This window comes from Alosa pseudoharengus, unplaced genomic scaffold (genome assembly GCF_046254945.1).
Source record: "Alosa pseudoharengus isolate Yale_2024_CS ecotype anadromous, Long Island Sound unplaced genomic scaffold, YU_APseudo_1.1 YU_APseudo_1.1_scf_8, whole genome shotgun sequence".
NCBI classification, from domain to species: Eukaryota; Metazoa; Chordata; class Actinopteri; order Clupeiformes; family Clupeidae; genus Alosa; species Alosa pseudoharengus.
In genome coordinates, this window is record NW_027468870.1 from 10,599,538 (window position 1) to 10,616,612 (window position 17,075).

Sequence of the window (17,075 nt, forward strand, 5' to 3'; positions counted from 1 at the left end):
GGCGACAGAAATCAACAATCAAACAAGCCACTTTGATTTTTTGCTGTTTTCATTAATACAAAAGATGGGTGACCCTCCCTCCTAGACAAAAAAAAGTTAGGTGACCCTCCCCTCAACAAAGAATAAAAAGACATGACCCTCCCCTATTTTCCTCCGGTGACCCCGTTTATAAATAACGAACGGTCCCTTAATAGCAGTTATTTCAGGAGTAATCGTGTAAATAATAGTGTTTTGGTATTGAATGTTATATTTACCATCGTGTATTTTATATTGTGTGTGTGAAACCGGTTAACGTTAACGTTAGCAACATTGTGCAGTGCTTCATATCTGACTGCCATCCTGATGCATGGACCGGTGCATGGTCTGCTCTTGGACCACCATATTCAGTTTATTAACTTGCTGTGAATTATTACACAAAATGTTCATTAAATGTACGAAGAAGTATTTCTTGGTTAATGATTGATGATATGGCTCGTACAGTATGAAGGCTACAGTAGCCTAGCTAATGTTAACTAGAATTACCAACCTCCCTGCAAAACTCACCACACAACTTCGTAGGTTTGATAGGTCTTGTCCCTCATAAAACCCACAAGCTGACCCTCGACACACAACAGTCAATAATGTGACCCGATTTAAAGTGGTTTTCACCCCTTTGGACACTCTTGATTTCGTCCTTGAAACAGTGAAATATTCATGGGGGCATGGACGGTTTGCTAACCATTTTACTGCAGTGTGTAGCCGGTGGTAGCATCCAGCCTGTGCTATCAGCTAGCTAGCTAGTTCAAAGTTTTAAGTACTTAATGGGGATATACAGGGCTTTTTATGCCTCGACTAAGTTGATGTTTCATATAATCAACAATTCATATTCATAGAAACAACAAGGTCACTAAAACATAATATATTTCATACCTGTGTTGCAGCATGTAGGCTAATGTTAGCAGCATTATAATGACATTCTAATGTCTGAAAGGCTAATGATTAGCCTGTCGGCTAACTGAAAAGTTAAGTGTTCAAACTAGCATTTCCAGTGTTCTATTTGATGGTGTATTGGCCCTGACTAAGTTTGTGTGATATATAAACCACAATCCTTGTTGATACAAGTACCAATGTTCGTCTAGAAAGTTTTTATTCACATTAAGAATTTCGCCATAGGCAGTAAAAGACTCCGCCATCTTTGTCAATAATTTTCGCTGATTAAGTTTCAAACTATGACCTTAACGGCCTTTCCACCAATCAGAGGCATCACTGTGGGATTGTGGGATTGTTCAGGATTGTGGGTAATGAAGTACTTATCCAAGACATCGCGAATAAAAGACATTTATCTCAAAACAAGGTTAGTGCCCCGTCTAGTGCCCTTTTGGCGTCTATATGAGCATACACAATCGCTTAGTACAGCCGTAGCTGGTTTTGAGTCTACCATGTGCAGTTAAGTTTTTATCGCTTATACCCGATTTGTCAATGGAGAAATTGATTTTGAAATTGAAGAGATAAATGTATTTTATTCGCGATGTCTTGGATAAGTACTTCATTACCCACAATCCTGAACAATCCCACAATCCCACAGTGATGCCTCTGATTGGTGGAAAGGCCGTTAAGGTCATAGTTTGAAACTTTATCAGCCAAAATTATTCACAAAGATGGCGGAGTCTTTTACTGCCTATGGCGAAAATCTTAATGTGAATAAAAACTTTCTAGACGAACATTGGTACTTGTATCAACAAGGATTGTGGTTTATATATCACACGAACTTAGTCAGGGCCAATACACCATCAAATAGAACACTGGAAATGCTAGTTTGAACACTTAACTTTTCAGTTAGCCGACAGGTAGCTGATATCATTAGCCTTTCAGACATTAGAATGTCATTATAATGCTGCTAACATTAGCCTACATGCTGCAACACAGGTATGAAATATATTATGTTTTAGTGACCTTGTTGTTTCTATGAACATGAATTGTTGTTTATATGAAACATCAACTTAGTCGAGGCATAAAAAGCCCTGTATATCCCCATTAAGAACTTAAACCTTTGAACTAGCTAGCTAGCTGATAGCAAAGCTGGATGCTACCACCGGGTAGACACTGCAGTAAAATGGTTAGCAAACCGTCCATGCCCCCGTCAATATTTCAGTTTCAAGGACGAAATCAAGAGTGTACAAAGGGGTGAAAACCACTTTAAATCGGGTTAACATTAGCTAGGCTACTGTAGCCTTCATACTGTACGAGCCATATCATCAATCATTAACCTAGAAATACTTCTTCGTACATTTAATGAACATTTTGTGTAATAATTCACAGCAAGTTAATAAACTGAATATGGTGGTCCAAAAGCAGACCATGCACCGGTCCATGCATCAGGATGGCAGTCAGATAAGAAGCACTGCACAATGTTGTTAACGTTAACATTAACCGCTTTCACACACACGATATAAAATACACGATGGTAAATATAACATTCAATACCAAAACACTATTATTTACACGATTACTCCTGAAATAACTGCTATTAACTATATAAAAATCATTGTTTGGAGGAAAGGGTTCGCGTGCTGTTGCAGGTCGGAAATGATTTGGCGCTGGTTCGTGCTGCTTATATATTTTTCAGTGAGGCGCGGTGGTTTATGGGATGAGTAGTTCCTTCGCTCGGAAATGAAAATATGTACACAGTCTTGTACCTTTGACTTTTGGACTTTTTTGGACTTTCTCTTCGTTTTTTCACTCGAAATTATATTTTGTATGCTTATGAGTTACGCCGTAGCTGATTAGCTAGCCTAAGACATGCTCTAAAACTCTTTAGATATGGATTTTTCCAAAACGTCAATGGGAGAAATAAGATACTAAGCTCTCTCGGAGGAGGGGCGGGACTGTGAATTAAAAGCCACCCTGCCAGCCAATTAGAAAAGAGTATTTCTTCTCTCCGGGTGATAAGCAGTCATAAAAAAACATTTTAAATCATCAGGACTATATTCCTTTCTTATTGGACATAAAACTTGTGAAATGACTGCAGCGCAACCCTATTAATAACCTTTTAATACTTATCTTGTTTAATTCAGGCCCAGTGCTCATGGTAGGGTTGAATGACAGGAAATTGTTGCATTGCATTAAAACCAGAACTTGTCTTGAACTGGGAAGTGAGACTGCTGTTGGGCAGAGCTCAGCTGGCTGTCTACCGAGCGTGTTTCTTACTGCATTGGCAAAGTTTGCATGGGTCCCACTTGCATGGGTTCACTAGTCACATGTGCTGGGCCCATTGTCACCACAGCTTCCGTTTCTGCTCGAACATATTCACCACACTTCTCTTTCTAATACTTCCCGTTTGGAGCCATGATTGCATGGATGTTTTTTTTTTTTAAGTATATTTTTTGGGGCTTTTTGCCTTTATTCGGACAGGACAGTGAAGACAGACAGGAAGTAAGTGGGAGAGAGAGATGGGGGGGGGGGGACATGACCGCAGGTCGGACTGGAACCTGGGTCCCCGTGGGCACTCGGACCCGTTCATGGTACGGGCGCTGTAGCCTGCACAACACCCCCCTGCTTGGATGTTTTTTGATCCATCATGTTTGCTTCCTTTTCTTTTGCTTGCCATCTTTTGCTTGCCAACCATTTGCTAATGCTCCATAGTTAAACTAGACTAGTAGGCCTATTGTCTCCTATTGGCTGATATAAAAACGAATATAGGCCTACTTTTTTCAAATTTAACTTCAGTGATTGTGTGGTAAAGGATTTTTAATTATATATATATATATATATATATATATATATATATATATATTGATATAATTCGAAGTGATTATGTCATCTTTATAACAAAAAATCTTGGAGACTCCTGGAGTACCACTAGGAGTCCACGAGTACCCGTACCACAGTTTGAGAACCACTGGGCTAGAGGACTCTGCCTTTTAACAATTACACCACAATACCAGTTAATTAATTTGTATTTATTTTGAATATGCTTAATTCTTTTTACACCAATCAGATACTAACTGATCTATGTCTAACTTGTAATTATTATTACACTATACTAGCTTACTTTATATTTCATATTTAATTATTATTACACCAACGGGAAAATTAACTTGTGTAATGTGTAATTCGCGTCCGTCCTAGGCTCCGAGGTCCGAGGTGGTCAGTCTCCTACCAAGGTGGTAACCGGGGGCAACCTGACAGCCAGGGCTGGAGACAGCGTGACGTTCCACTGTAAGGTTCGTGATCATAACAGCTCCCACATCAACATAGTGGAGTGGACCCGGTGTGACCGAGGGGCGGCGCCCAGTAAGGTCCTCGTCTTCATGACCTTGGGGTCAAATCTGTCACTCAGCGACACCCACCAGGGACGTGTCACCATGACGACAGCCAGCAGCTTCACCCTGAGGAACGTGAGCATGGAGGACTTTGGGTTGTATTGCTGCAAGGTGGGTAGAGAGAGAACCAGGGGTGAGGAAGGGGCAGAGAGGGAGCGAGGGATAGAGAGGGGTATTAGAGGAGGAGAGGGAGGGATAGAGAGGGGTATTAGAGGAGGAGAGGGAGGGATAGAGAGGGCTTAGGGGGGAGAGGAGGGATAGAGAGGGGTATTAGAGGAGGAGGGGGAGGGATAGAGAGGGGCATTGGAGGAGGAGAGGGAGGGAGGGAGAGGAGTATTGGAAGAGAGGGAGGGATAGAGAGGGGCACTGGATTGAGAGATAAAGAGGGAAATTGAAGGGAGGAAATGGGGAGAGATAGGGTTAGTGGAGAGAGGGATGTATACTGGGAGGGAGAGAGGGAGAGAAAGAGGGATGGAGGGAGTGGTGGAGGTGTGAGCAGGTGGCCAGTGGGTTTATTTCAGCTTTTCTGACTTCAATCCCAAACAGCTGAACGTGTTCCCTGATGGAGTGCTGCAGGCAGAAGTGCATCTGAGTGAAGGAACTGGAGAGGAAGACCAAAACATCACGTTGTCAGGTAAGGGACGGGGTCTGAAAGGAGTGTGTGTGTGTGTGTGTGTGTGTTGTGGATATCAGTAGTTCGGTTCTGTGTGTATAAGGCCTGAGCAGCTATCTGATCTGTAGTTTGTTAGTTGACTTGTATAGATGTATAGAGTTTTATATCATAATACCAGTGCAATTGTCAAAAAACATGTGTGTGTGTGTTTGTGTGTTTACTCCCAGGCTTTCCTCCACAGATCATGTACATTGGAGGTGTGTGTGCTCTAGTGTTGGTGGTTGTCGTGACAACTGTGATTGTTTGTAAGGTAAGTCTGAGTTGCACTCCATCCTCTGAGTTCCACAAGGTCTCAGCGCAAGCCTCTACAAGGCCACCAGGGGGGGCACTAGAACCTTCTTTTGTATGTTATGGGATATCTCAACTCAACACATACAACACATAAGTCACAATCACCAAATCCTGTGTTTTGATTCAAGGTGTCTATACAGTACAGTAAAAGTTATCCAATCCTGTGTCCTGATTCCTCTCCTAGAAGCGCAGAGTCCAGCTCCAGGACTACGTCACCGTATCAGTGCACCAAGGGAGCGTCCCAAAAGGTCCTGATGACGCGGGAGATGAACACATCAAGGGTGCAGAGGAGAACATCAAGGGTGCAGAGGAGAACATCAAGGTTACAGAGGTGAACGTCAAGAGTGCAGAGGAGAACATCAAGGGAGAACATCAAGAGAAGAATGACCAGCTATATGCCACCCCGTGCAAAATCAGAGCTGTAGAGGTGTGTGTGTGTGTGTTTGTGTGCATGATCAGCTACGGCATCCAGAGCCTGGTCATATAGAGCACCAATAGCTTATCATGACTTGGTGGACTGAACAGTGTTTTCCCTGTGTTTTCTTAATGCATTCTAGCTACTGTCAGTGACGCGAGTGCCGGTGTCATTCATTTATTTTACATGTCTTACAACATAAATAAATGCATTCATCGTCTAGTGAAGTCTGTTACCCCCCTCTGCACACCCACTGGCCCTGCAGTGACAGTGCAGCAACCTTTGGGTGGTGCATGGGCAAAATCAGCATAATTGTGTACACCTGAAGGTGTGGTTGAGAAGCTCCTGAGTTGACCTTCAGGGGTTGGCATATTATTCACCACACTGGGAGCGAGTGGTACTCTTGGTTGTGTGGGTCTTTTATACGGAACCCCTAGATTTTAGAATGTATATTCATTTGTTGAAATAAATACTATATTTTTGATGAACTCTGATGTCCGTCTCCATACTATGTTGCGGCTAATGAGCCGGCCGTAACATAATTGGGGGCTCGACCGGGACATTTTGAACTTTTTATTATGGAGACTGGACCAGAGTTTTGGGGTGAGGTTTTTCATGTAGTTTTGGTGAGTATGGTTGTTTAGTGTTTGTTCATTAAAGTCAGTTTTTGCACTTCCTGGACAGAATAGTCTGCATGGAGGCTACCCTGGGGAGGGGGCACGCTTCAGATTGCTGCAGTAGGCTGTGCTTGGTTTACTGTGGTGTACTGAGTTTAGCGTTAGCCTCGAGCCCAGTATGCCTCAGAAGATATAGTGAGGTTAGTCTAGTCTCTAGTTAATTTGGTAGGTCCAGGAATTGCTTTCCGTGTTAATGTACCACACTGCTTTTTGACAAACATACCTACTCCCCACCCTTTTTGTCTTGAATTTTTGATTTATGTGTGTACTTGCATGTTATCATAAATGATCAGTAGCAGTTGTTTGGTTGGCTTGTGGTAAACTCGTTAGAGATCATTAGTTCAAATTGCCTGATCATTGCAGGTCCAGTGCGATGTGTTCGCACTGCAGGTGTGTGTGGACATGCCCACTGAGTGCATGTATATCGGCATTTATGGATGCCTAGATTATGAATGACCATGAGGTGAGTTTATTGTCTTTTGTGATGTGACCTTTAGTTTTGTGGTGGTCAGCCCACTTTTGTAGATCACTTGTGGATGTTGCTAGCTAGGTGAAGGCAGCAACTTTGTTTGTGTGGTAGTGAGCCACACTAGGGGCCCTATTTTAATGGTCTAAAACGGAAGTGTCTTTGCACAAAACGCAATTCACTTTGTGGGCGGATCTCGGGCGCTGATGCTATTTTACCGGCGGGATATTTGACTGTTGCGCCTGACGCAAATCTAAAATGGGGTTGTCTGAAGTAGCTACATTAATCATGGGTGTGGTTTGGGTGTAATGTGCAATAAACCAATCAGAGCGTCATCTCACATTCCCTTTAACAACAGGCACGCTTGTTCCATAGCTGATTGCTATTATGGTGCCGTATTTGCCAGGCGCAGCCAGGAGTTCACAGCGCTATAATCACTGTTCAGTTGGGAACAGTTAGCTATTGATTTTTCATCTTGACCAAATGTAATACAGAATTGTCACAAAGACATACTTTCCGATGTTTTTCGGATCATTCTCACTGAATCACGAGGTTATGAATGCATGGTGATATATTTGCAATGTACAATGTAATCTAACATTACCTCTCTATAGACAATGCATATCTTCTGTCAGTTAATCTCTTCTCTCCCGTGCTGCCGCTGGGGCATTAGGGTTAAATGGTATCGGCATGCAGTTCAGCATCACGTCGCCTTAAGTCCTCTAACATTTCCTAATTTATGTCATCAACACATCAGTGATTCGTGAAAATGTGTAGGCTACGCTAGATTTATGCCTATTTTTTCACATGGACACCACACTGATTTCCCTCGAGTGGTAATATTTTTCTTTGAAATTATGTATGGTTTACAGAAATGGGAACTACATTGTATAGATGAGAGGAGCTAAGTGTGCGTTGCGCAGCACAGGCGGCCAAGCAAGGGCTTCGTTTAAGTTGACCTAACTTTCAACTCTGCACAGTATCCCATTAACTGCGTGACAGTAGACTATTTACAATATTTTCTGTAAAGCAGAGTTTGTAAACACGTTATCATCAACTTAATTCACGCACAACATTTATTTGAGCAGGAGAGAGAATAACAATGAATGGATGCAGCAACTACAGAAATTGTACAGAAATTGTAACCATACTTGCTGCTTTCTTGTACTATCTGTTGCTGGTTAACAGCACATGAAAAGCTGATTTAAGCTAATTCACTAACTCAAGACTTCAAGGCCATCATGGATATAAAACGTTTTTTGAAAATAACGAAAGGATGGAGGGAACATAGCAAAGCTTGGAGTTATTTCAGATGGGCTACAACAAGGTAGGCAAAATTATGGTGCTTAAAACCTTACACAACGGTAAATTGGAACAAAATTAAAAGTAACTTTAGCCTTTATAGGGCTGTAAAGTTGTCCAGATTAATAGGTCATAATTAGGCGTTGTTGTAAAGATATTGCATGTAGATGTTGTACTATATAGGCTACTAAATATTTAGGTCACCAATGCACGAACAAAACCGGGAAATGGACAAATATTATCAAGGCTTTGAATGTTTCCGTCTGTGCAAGGGGGTGTCTGTAGATTGGTGTGCAACGCATTCATTCATGCAGGCCTGTGGTCATGCATGCGCCCTTAAAATAGCATCTGCATTTTCGCCACAGACTTTAGACCAGGGAGTTCCTGGTCTGTGGCGGAATGGTTTTCTGAAACTGCAAAATATCAACAGTGAACGTTTGCGCCGGAACACGCCCCGTCTTTTCGCTGAACCGCCCCCATGGGCGCAATCGAATTCCCTAATTTACAGGCATGTACCTGTGGAGGGAAAATTCCAATATGCGCTGACTGCAAAATAGGAAAGACAAACGCGCGAGTATACAAAGTCAATTGCGCCGGGACGGAAGATAGAGCCCTAGGTGTGATCGTTGTTGTGGGTGTGGCTTTGAAGGTGTTATTGGTCACAGGTGTGCTACACTGAACCAAAGTCCTTTTAGGCAAGTCCCTCCACTCGGCGGCCATATACCAACGTTTTATGGGCACTCATCGGGCACAGTCTTTGGGTCGAACTGCGCGTGCGCAAGGCTTCACGACACCAATCTTGCTCCAGCGGCGAGATCACAACACATGATTGGCACGATGTCTTCACAACACACCATATGATTGGCTCAATGTATTCACATCACACCACATGATTGGCTCAATGTATTCACATGTCGACGGTTTGCCGAGGAAGGGGTGGGATATGTGTATACAACAGCCATATTGGCGTGACAAACTAGCCCCATGCATTTCTATGGAGTATTTTTTGAGTGCTGTGTCTCCACATTAGAAAGTCTCTGACTGAACTTGTAGATTGCAGTAACTAGTTGTGGTACAGTATGAGACCACTGTGTGTGACCATTTGTGTGTGGTGACAACAGGTCACTTTTGGTTGGGATTAAGTTGCTACTTTTGGTTGATGTGTGAACTTTTGTGAGTAATCCTTTTGGTTTGTGGCTGTTGTGCACCACTTTGTGGGTCACTTGTTACTGATTTGTGTGTTCATGTGTAGCAATTGTGTGTTTGATCCTCATGTGTTCATGGGTTGTGGCATCAATGTTGGGCAAGTCCACTGGACTATCTGAGTGAGAGCATTTAGTTTACAGTGGTTATCTGCTGTGCTTAGTACATTTGAATTCACAGATCCAGGTCTTTGTGTCTGATATAGTCTCTGTGCTGGATATTTTAGGAGTGGTGTGGTGTGTGGTGCTGGTCAACTGTCTGCTTACATGACTTAGGAAAGTCTTCTAGCAACTTTGTGTACGTGACCCTTTTGACCTGTGGCTGCAGCACCCCCACTTTGGGTTTCTCTTTGTTCCCCTCTCCCTCTTTCTCCATCTTTTTCCTAGGTGTGGCAGACCGAAGACTGGAAGAGATCTTAGAAGAGGGGCTTTATTGCGTCTTTTTAGGGCTCCTAGAGGAACCCTTTTAAGGGGGGAAGTGTTACGCCCCTCTGCACACCCACTGGCCCTGCAGTGATGGTGCAGCAGCCTTTGGGTGGTGCATGGGCAAAATCAGCATAATTGTGTACACCTGAAGGTGTGGATAAGAAGCTCCTGAGTTGACCTTCAGGGGTTGGCATATTATTCACCACACCGGGAGCGAGCGGTGCTCTTGGGTGTGTGGGTCTTTTATACGGAACCCCTAGATTTTAGAATGTATATTTATTTGATGAAATAAATACTATATTCTTGATAAACTCTGATGTCCGTCTCCATACTATTTTGCGGCTAATGAGCCGGCCATAACAAGTCAGATATGAGCAGATGACGCTTAGAACTCATGTTAAGCCTATGGTAGATGCGCACTATAATGCAAATGTGCGATTTGATGCAGGCAAAAGTATTGACAAGGATACAAGGACGTTTATTGTCACATGCATATAGTTACTGGAAGTAAGAAATGCAGTGAAATTATGTCTGGTGTCAGTCTATTTGTGCATTTTAGGGGGGGGGGGTAAAAAGTGCAGTAGAAGAGGGGTTTAGTAGATTAAGTGGCAAGGGCTGCATAAGAAAGGTGGGGGAGGATTGGGGGGGGGGGGGCACCAACAAGGAGCACCCAAGAGCAACAGGGGCAAGGAAAAACTCCCTTACCAAGAAAGAAACCTTGGGCAGATCCAGGTCTCAAGGGGCTAACCCAACTGCCAGGGGTCTTGGTGTGTGTGTTGGGGGGATGACAGGGGAGATGGGATAGTGTGCTGTGTATGTGGGGAGAGGGCAGTGTGCAATATGTGTGTTGGAGAAGCTTCCTCATGAGACACTGTGCTGTGTATTGGGGGGGGGGGGGGGGCAGTGTGCTGTAAGTATGTTGGGGATGTGTGTTGGGGATGTGTGTTGACTGTTACTAACAAACTATAATACTAACGTATTATAGCAATATTATAAATGTGGCGATGGAATAGCCTAGAACTTGGGTAGGCCTAGAGTTTAGTAACCTATGCACTTGCGGTGATGGCCAAAACTAATGTGAATCGCTGACTATCCTACAACCAAAGAAAGTAAAGGAGATTATTTGCACCTCCGTCAGCCAAATAAAGGATGGGACAGCACCCTTCACAAACCGTAAAAATAAAGTTTATTAGTTTTACTGTTGACTACAGTTGACAGTTCACTATCAGTCCACACAAACAATGCTGGTTTTCCCTGCACTAGCCATTTTCGTCTTAGCCTATTCTGTCTGTTTATAGCCTACAGCGCGCAAGCTTTGGTCAGTTTCTGTAGCAAAAACAGTGCCACCTATAGGCCTGAGATATGAAGTAACGTGTTGAGATGGATCCGTTTGGATGCAAATATTCTTGATACGGTTCCAGGGAAGACGGAGGGAAAAAAGATTGGTTTGGTATGTGTGGACTAGCCCTATATGTGCGTGTGATCAGCTATGTCACCCTGCTCCAGATATTCTCTCTCTCTCTCTCTCTCTGTGTGTGTGTGTGTGTGTGTGCGTTTGAGATCTGCCTGACAGTATTCCTCAATTTGATTCTGTTACTGTTTTCTCCTTCAGGGTCTGTCTCACTTGGCTGGATCTGAGGAAGCAGAGATGACTACACAACAACACACCACCTAGTGGTTAAACACCTGTGCTGCACGAGGAGTTGCATTCCCACCTCACTTTTTATTTAGGGAATTATTAGCTATATTTATACTTTTATTTTGATTTTATTTTAACTATTGATTTATATTTCAAACCTTATTTTGATGTTATGGAAACCTTTTCTATTTGCACATGCATTTTATCCTCACAAAGTTAGATAATGGCGGCATATGTTTTTATTTTGTTTCACTGGGTGCTTGACTACTCATTGTATACTCTATGTTTTATGTGTTTTAATTATTACTTTTTAATGAGTTAAGTGTCAGCTCCACCAGCACCGGTTTCGTTAGTGCCCCCCTCCTCCCCCCGTACTGTACATCAATTCTATGCACCATAGTATCAAGCACAATAGCGATAAAATACACCGTTTGAAAGCTGAGAGTCTCAGGAATCGATCCATGTTAAGTTTTCTCTGACAAAAATGAAGTTGTGCATTACTGTATTTGATTAATATGACCCCCTCCACCCCCTTGTGAATCCGTGCCTCTGTAGTCTAGGTTACACAAGGATGGTAATATCCCGACCTGTCATAAATTATCTTGAAATGCCAGTAAGAACTCAGTAATGGAATATCCATGTTGTTTTATTCATAATTTAGTAGATGTGTAATCCAGCTCATACAAAAGCAACTGCAGGGAATTGGGCAAACAAGCTGTCAATCAGGCACCCCAGCTTTGATTGACAATAACTCAAGCCAACAGCAAGCCTTGAAGACGAGACCCAGATATTCTTGTAGCCAGTAGACAGTTTCAGTGATATGCCATTTTACCGTAAGAACTCTACTAAACACTCCTTAAAAGTCATGCAAACACTTCGAACCGACATTCTTATTGATTCTTATTGATGCATACTGACAATAAAACTTTTACTACACAAGAACCCCTTTGAGCAGAAGCATAATCTTGGTGTCAAAGGAAAGCTAACCCTCTGCAGTTTCTTGTTTGTATCTAGATTGCATGGCAGTCACTGTCATAGAATCAAAGAAAAGTCAGTCAGAGTAGTAGATTCAAGTTGTCTAAAAATGACACCGAGCTAAACGCATAGGTACTGTATTCCAATACAAATAAATTAGATTTATATTTTACTCTATAGTCCTCTACTTTGAGTTACAGCTTCACAAGAACTGGTTCCAGGCCTCAATTGTGTTTCAAGGCCACTTCAAATGACCTACAGGGCCCAAATGTGGGCAGTTCCAGAGATTCCAGTATGTTACCGGCTCAAAGAAAAAACAACATTCAAGCCTCTGTAGCTCGTTGCCAGTACATGGTCACAGGTCACAGTGACAGTACAGTCACATGGTCACACTGACTGTTTCTGAGAATTCTACTGGTCTCAGTTTCTGAGAATTCTACTGTGTCTCAGCTTTCAAAAGAGGTCAAGCAGTCGATGACGGGCCAGAGTATGTGGGAGCAGTGCCCTCCTAAGTAGATGATGTGCAATGTTGGGGCCATAAGTTACACTTTTAAACTATTGCCCTTTTTCTGTGTTTTAATTATTACTTTTTAAACTATTGCCCTTTTATGCTTATCCTATTACCTTGTGTGTTTTATGTTTTTTTTCTTGTTCTTCTTTGTTAAACTATTCTTTGACTATTGCCCTTCTATGCTTTTATTAGCTATTCCTGTGTGCTTGTGTTTATGTAAAGCACATTGAATGACCTCTGTGTATGAAATGCGCTATATAAATAAAGTTGACTTGACTTGAGGATTTTGTTTGGATAAATTAAGTGAGACTATTCAGGGAGTATTTACAGTAAATAAGGAAATATATATATTTATGGAATGATGTCACACACAAAGGTTATTGATGATGTCACTTATATCAGAAGATATCACGTTGAGGAAGTAATTGTAAATTGCCAAATCTATTTTGAAAGATGTCTTGCTTCTTGGTTAATGAATAGTGGTCCAGTTTCCTGTTTTCTCCAAGCTATTAAAGGACAATTCCGGCGCAAAATGAACCTAGGGGTTAATAACACATTTGTACGAGTTCGACCGTTCGCTGGGATTTATTTTCATGCTAGTCGAATGTGACCAGTTTTATTGCAAACCGCTAATTAACGTTTAACGCTAGCCTTCGGGGCACACGTACAGTAGAAAGAAATCGCTATTTCTATACCACTAACAAGGCTCAAAATAGCACCACACTTACACAGTAGCATAATGAGGGTCTCTACATGTAATCCGAAGCATTGAGAACTTTGTAAGTGTACAGGCAGTTTATTAAAAAGAAACACATTACCGTTCACGTCTGGTTGTTCACATACAGGCAGGCGATGTAAACTAAAATCAAACGTAATTTGCTCAATATAGGCCTATCAGAAATAATAGCTCCGATGTAACATAACTTGTATAGTGTACTTACTTAGTGGATGTCCATCTGGTCTCTCTGTTATGGATCGCCGCCTCCAATTTCTTTTCGGGACATGGAAAAAAGTTTCAACTACAGCCCTGTTTATCAATGAGGGGAAATCTTCAGACTCTACAAAACACTGCGTCTCTTGGGGGTCGCGACGCAACAGGTCCCACTCCATGCAACACAGGCACTCCTCTTCGGTGGCTATAGCTTCACAATGTCCGCAGGTAGCCTACAGTTTCTAGAAGTGCGAGGCTGTGTGCAGCATTGACTACAGGTAGCTCTCTCTCTCTCATAGCCCTTTCACGGAGCTCCGCAGCTCTTCGTTGGTAGGCTATATTCAGACGTCCAATAAGGGTTCATCCTCGATGTCTTCAAATTCGTTCAAATAGCCTGCCATCTCTTATGTCTCCTGTTGCGTTCAGTGCTTCTCTTTTGCACAGTCCTTTCTTTCAGCAACAACGTTTCACATGAGATTCACTTCACATCCCAGAGTTTCGTTTTCCCAAGGCGCCTGCCTGTATGTGAACCAGACGTGAACGGTAATGTGTTTCTTTTTAATAAACTGCCTGTACACTTACAAAGTTCTCAATGCTTCGGTTTACATGTAGAGACCCTCATTATGCTACTGTGTAAGTGTGGTGTTATTTTGAGCCTTGTTAGTGGTATAGAAATAGCGATTTCTTTCTACTGTACGTGTGCCCCGAAGGCTAGCGTTAAACGTTAATTAGCGGTTTGCAATAAAACTGGTCACATTCGACTAGCATGAAAATAAATCCCAGCGAACGGTCGAACTCGTACAAATGTGTTATTAACCCCTAGGTTCATTTTGCGCCGGAATTGTCCTTTAACGCTGTTATTTGCATGTAAAACCAAAAGCAACCTATGCGACCGGAAAGACGGAAGTCATTATTTGTCTATGGAGGGTCGGCGAATAAAGCGACCAAAGTGAATTCGCCGGGAGTGAACCAATCTGGGCGACCAGAGCGATTTAGCAATTAAAAGTCAGCTAATATGATGGTAATGAGCGGTTCGGCAAAAAACAATTGGAATGCTCTCATCTTCAAATGTCCCAGGCTGACAAGCCAGAGCCGTTATGTGATTAGCTAAATCAATCATGTCAATGTCACGTCCAGAGCGAAAAAAGCGAATTCATGACAAAGCTTCTTCAACGACCTTGGCTACTTGGTAGCTGAGGTTGTTTCTGGTGTACACGCATCTTTTGTTTAACAGCAACATCGAAAAACCATGAATTGCCATTATTAGCATATTAGTGTCATTATATTATTAGCATGTCATAACCATTTTATTTGTTTGGGGGTGGCATCACACAACGCCCTCCATTGACATTAAGAACTGGCATTATTAGCATGTTATCACCATGCTATTTGTGTGTCATAAGTGGCTTATTTGTCATTGTGGAACATTTTTAATATCTGTATCACTTCATCATCTATGGAAAAATATTTAAGGAGAGTGAACATTATTTACACCACATTTGCAATTTGCACATTTGAAATTTGCAAATTTCTCGGGTCTTTTTGGACGCCATCTTGGAAAATGGCCAGTATTTCAAGTAGCTAATCAAGTGGATTTGATTGTATTGGTCTTGATCACATCCATGCCAAATTTCATGCGTCCATCATAATTTGCTTTGACAATTCTGTGCAATAAATCAATTTTTAGGGTCTTTTTTGGCAGCCATCTTGGAAAATGGCCACCATTTCAAGTGGCCAATCAGATAGATTTCATTGTATTGCTCTTGAGCACATACATGTTGAGTTTCGTGCTTGTATCATAATTTGCTAGGTCAATTCTATGCAATAAATCGATTTCTGGGGTCTTTTTTGGCGGCCATCTTGGAAAATGGCCACCATTTCAAGTGGCCAATCAGGTAGATTTGATTGTATTGGTCTTAAGCACATACATGTCGAATTTCATGCTTGTATCATAATTTGCTAGGTCAATTCTATGCAATAAATCAATTTCTGGAGTCTTTTTTGGTGGCCATCTTGGAAAATGGCCGCCATTTCAAGTGGCCAATCAGGTAGATTTGATTGTATTGGTCATAAGCACATACCTACCAAGTTTCATGCTTGTATCATAATTTGCACGATTCTTGCCAAATTGGCCTTGTAGCCGCTCTACTATAAGGTACTGTACATATTTTAATTTCCGAGTAAAGGCACTACTCCCACCAGTCATTGTGAAATACATTTAGAAAATGTTCCAGCCTAACGATAGATACACAACAAGATGACTAATTTCTTTTACATTGAGTAAATTCAACTTTCAAAGGTGAGAAAAACAGCCACTTTCTGCCTCTTCCTCCATCTTGGTTCAAGCAGTTCGAGCAAGTAGCCTAAACATTGGCGGGAGTTATCGTGCAATCCAATTGTGTGTGGTGACGGCTTGTGACAACCTGTAACTTGTGAAATGAAGCAACTTTCTTGTGAGACTGAGCTGTATGCATTCTGGTTTGCGTTTACGTTCATCACAACACGAGTCAGAGGGCCAATGGACGCCTCCCAATGTGGCAGTGTTTGTTTTTAGCAAAACAACAACATCACTAGCCACTTTTACCAACACCAACGGATAAACAACACATTACACAATATTCCACACACAACAAGACAACATAACATACCCCTGAGGCATTGCGTAATTGATATGAACATTCAAATTTGCTAAGTAGCAAAAAAGAAGAGTGAAGCCTGGAATTAGAGTCTGGGAAGTCTCGATTGGGAAACATTTGCAACACCTGCATCACGACGGGCACTAACTTTGAAATCATTGGTCCCTTACCAATTACATTGATCAGAGATTCCTAACATTACTTCCTACTTCGCCTAAACTTTACAAACTGACAATAAACAGCATCAACAGTCAGGAAACAATGTAGATCTACATTTGATGTTAACAAATTTCTGCATTTTTCTAGTTGCTACTTCTGTTTATCACAAGTGTCAGCTTCCCCTCTCATCGCTGAATCTAGCGCACGACCTCAACATCATCTTTCTCAGCCACTCCCTTTGTTCAATGATTGGACAGATTGGAAAACCCGCGACTATACCGCAAACCCAGACGACGTACTGAAGGAAAATTAAAAATGACCGTAGGAAGTACGTAGGAGGGTGGAGGAGAGGAGGGTGGAGTTTTTCGTCATCTTACTAGTAAGAAGAGCCCCTTGTACAACTGGAATGTACAATTATGGCATAGGCTAAATATTGCCATGGCAAAGGTGATCTCTACCAATCAAAGGCTC

General features: G+C 42.1%; 1 protein-coding gene across 3 annotated transcripts in view; it reads left to right on the forward strand.

Annotated features, from left to right (window-relative positions):
- The window catches only part of LOC143112415 (uncharacterized), a 34,242-nt gene extending 21,083 nt beyond the window's left edge, over positions 1-13,159 (forward strand). For 2 of the 3 annotated variants that reach the window (XM_076274685.1, XM_076274684.1), the window contains exons 2-6: positions 4,108-4,412; positions 4,848-4,935; positions 5,142-5,224; positions 5,450-5,692; positions 11,366-13,159. In XM_076274685.1, coding sequence (XP_076130800.1) covers positions 4,108-4,412; positions 4,848-4,935; positions 5,142-5,224; positions 5,450-5,692; positions 11,366-11,428 — 782 coding nt within the window. In that variant the 3' untranslated portion in view covers positions 11,429-13,159. The remainder of the gene's footprint in view (positions 1-4,107; positions 4,413-4,847; positions 4,936-5,141; positions 5,225-5,449; positions 5,693-11,365) is intronic. The other variant, XM_076274686.1, reaches the window with a different exon arrangement.
- Positions 13,160-17,075: the final 3,916 nt, after the last annotated feature.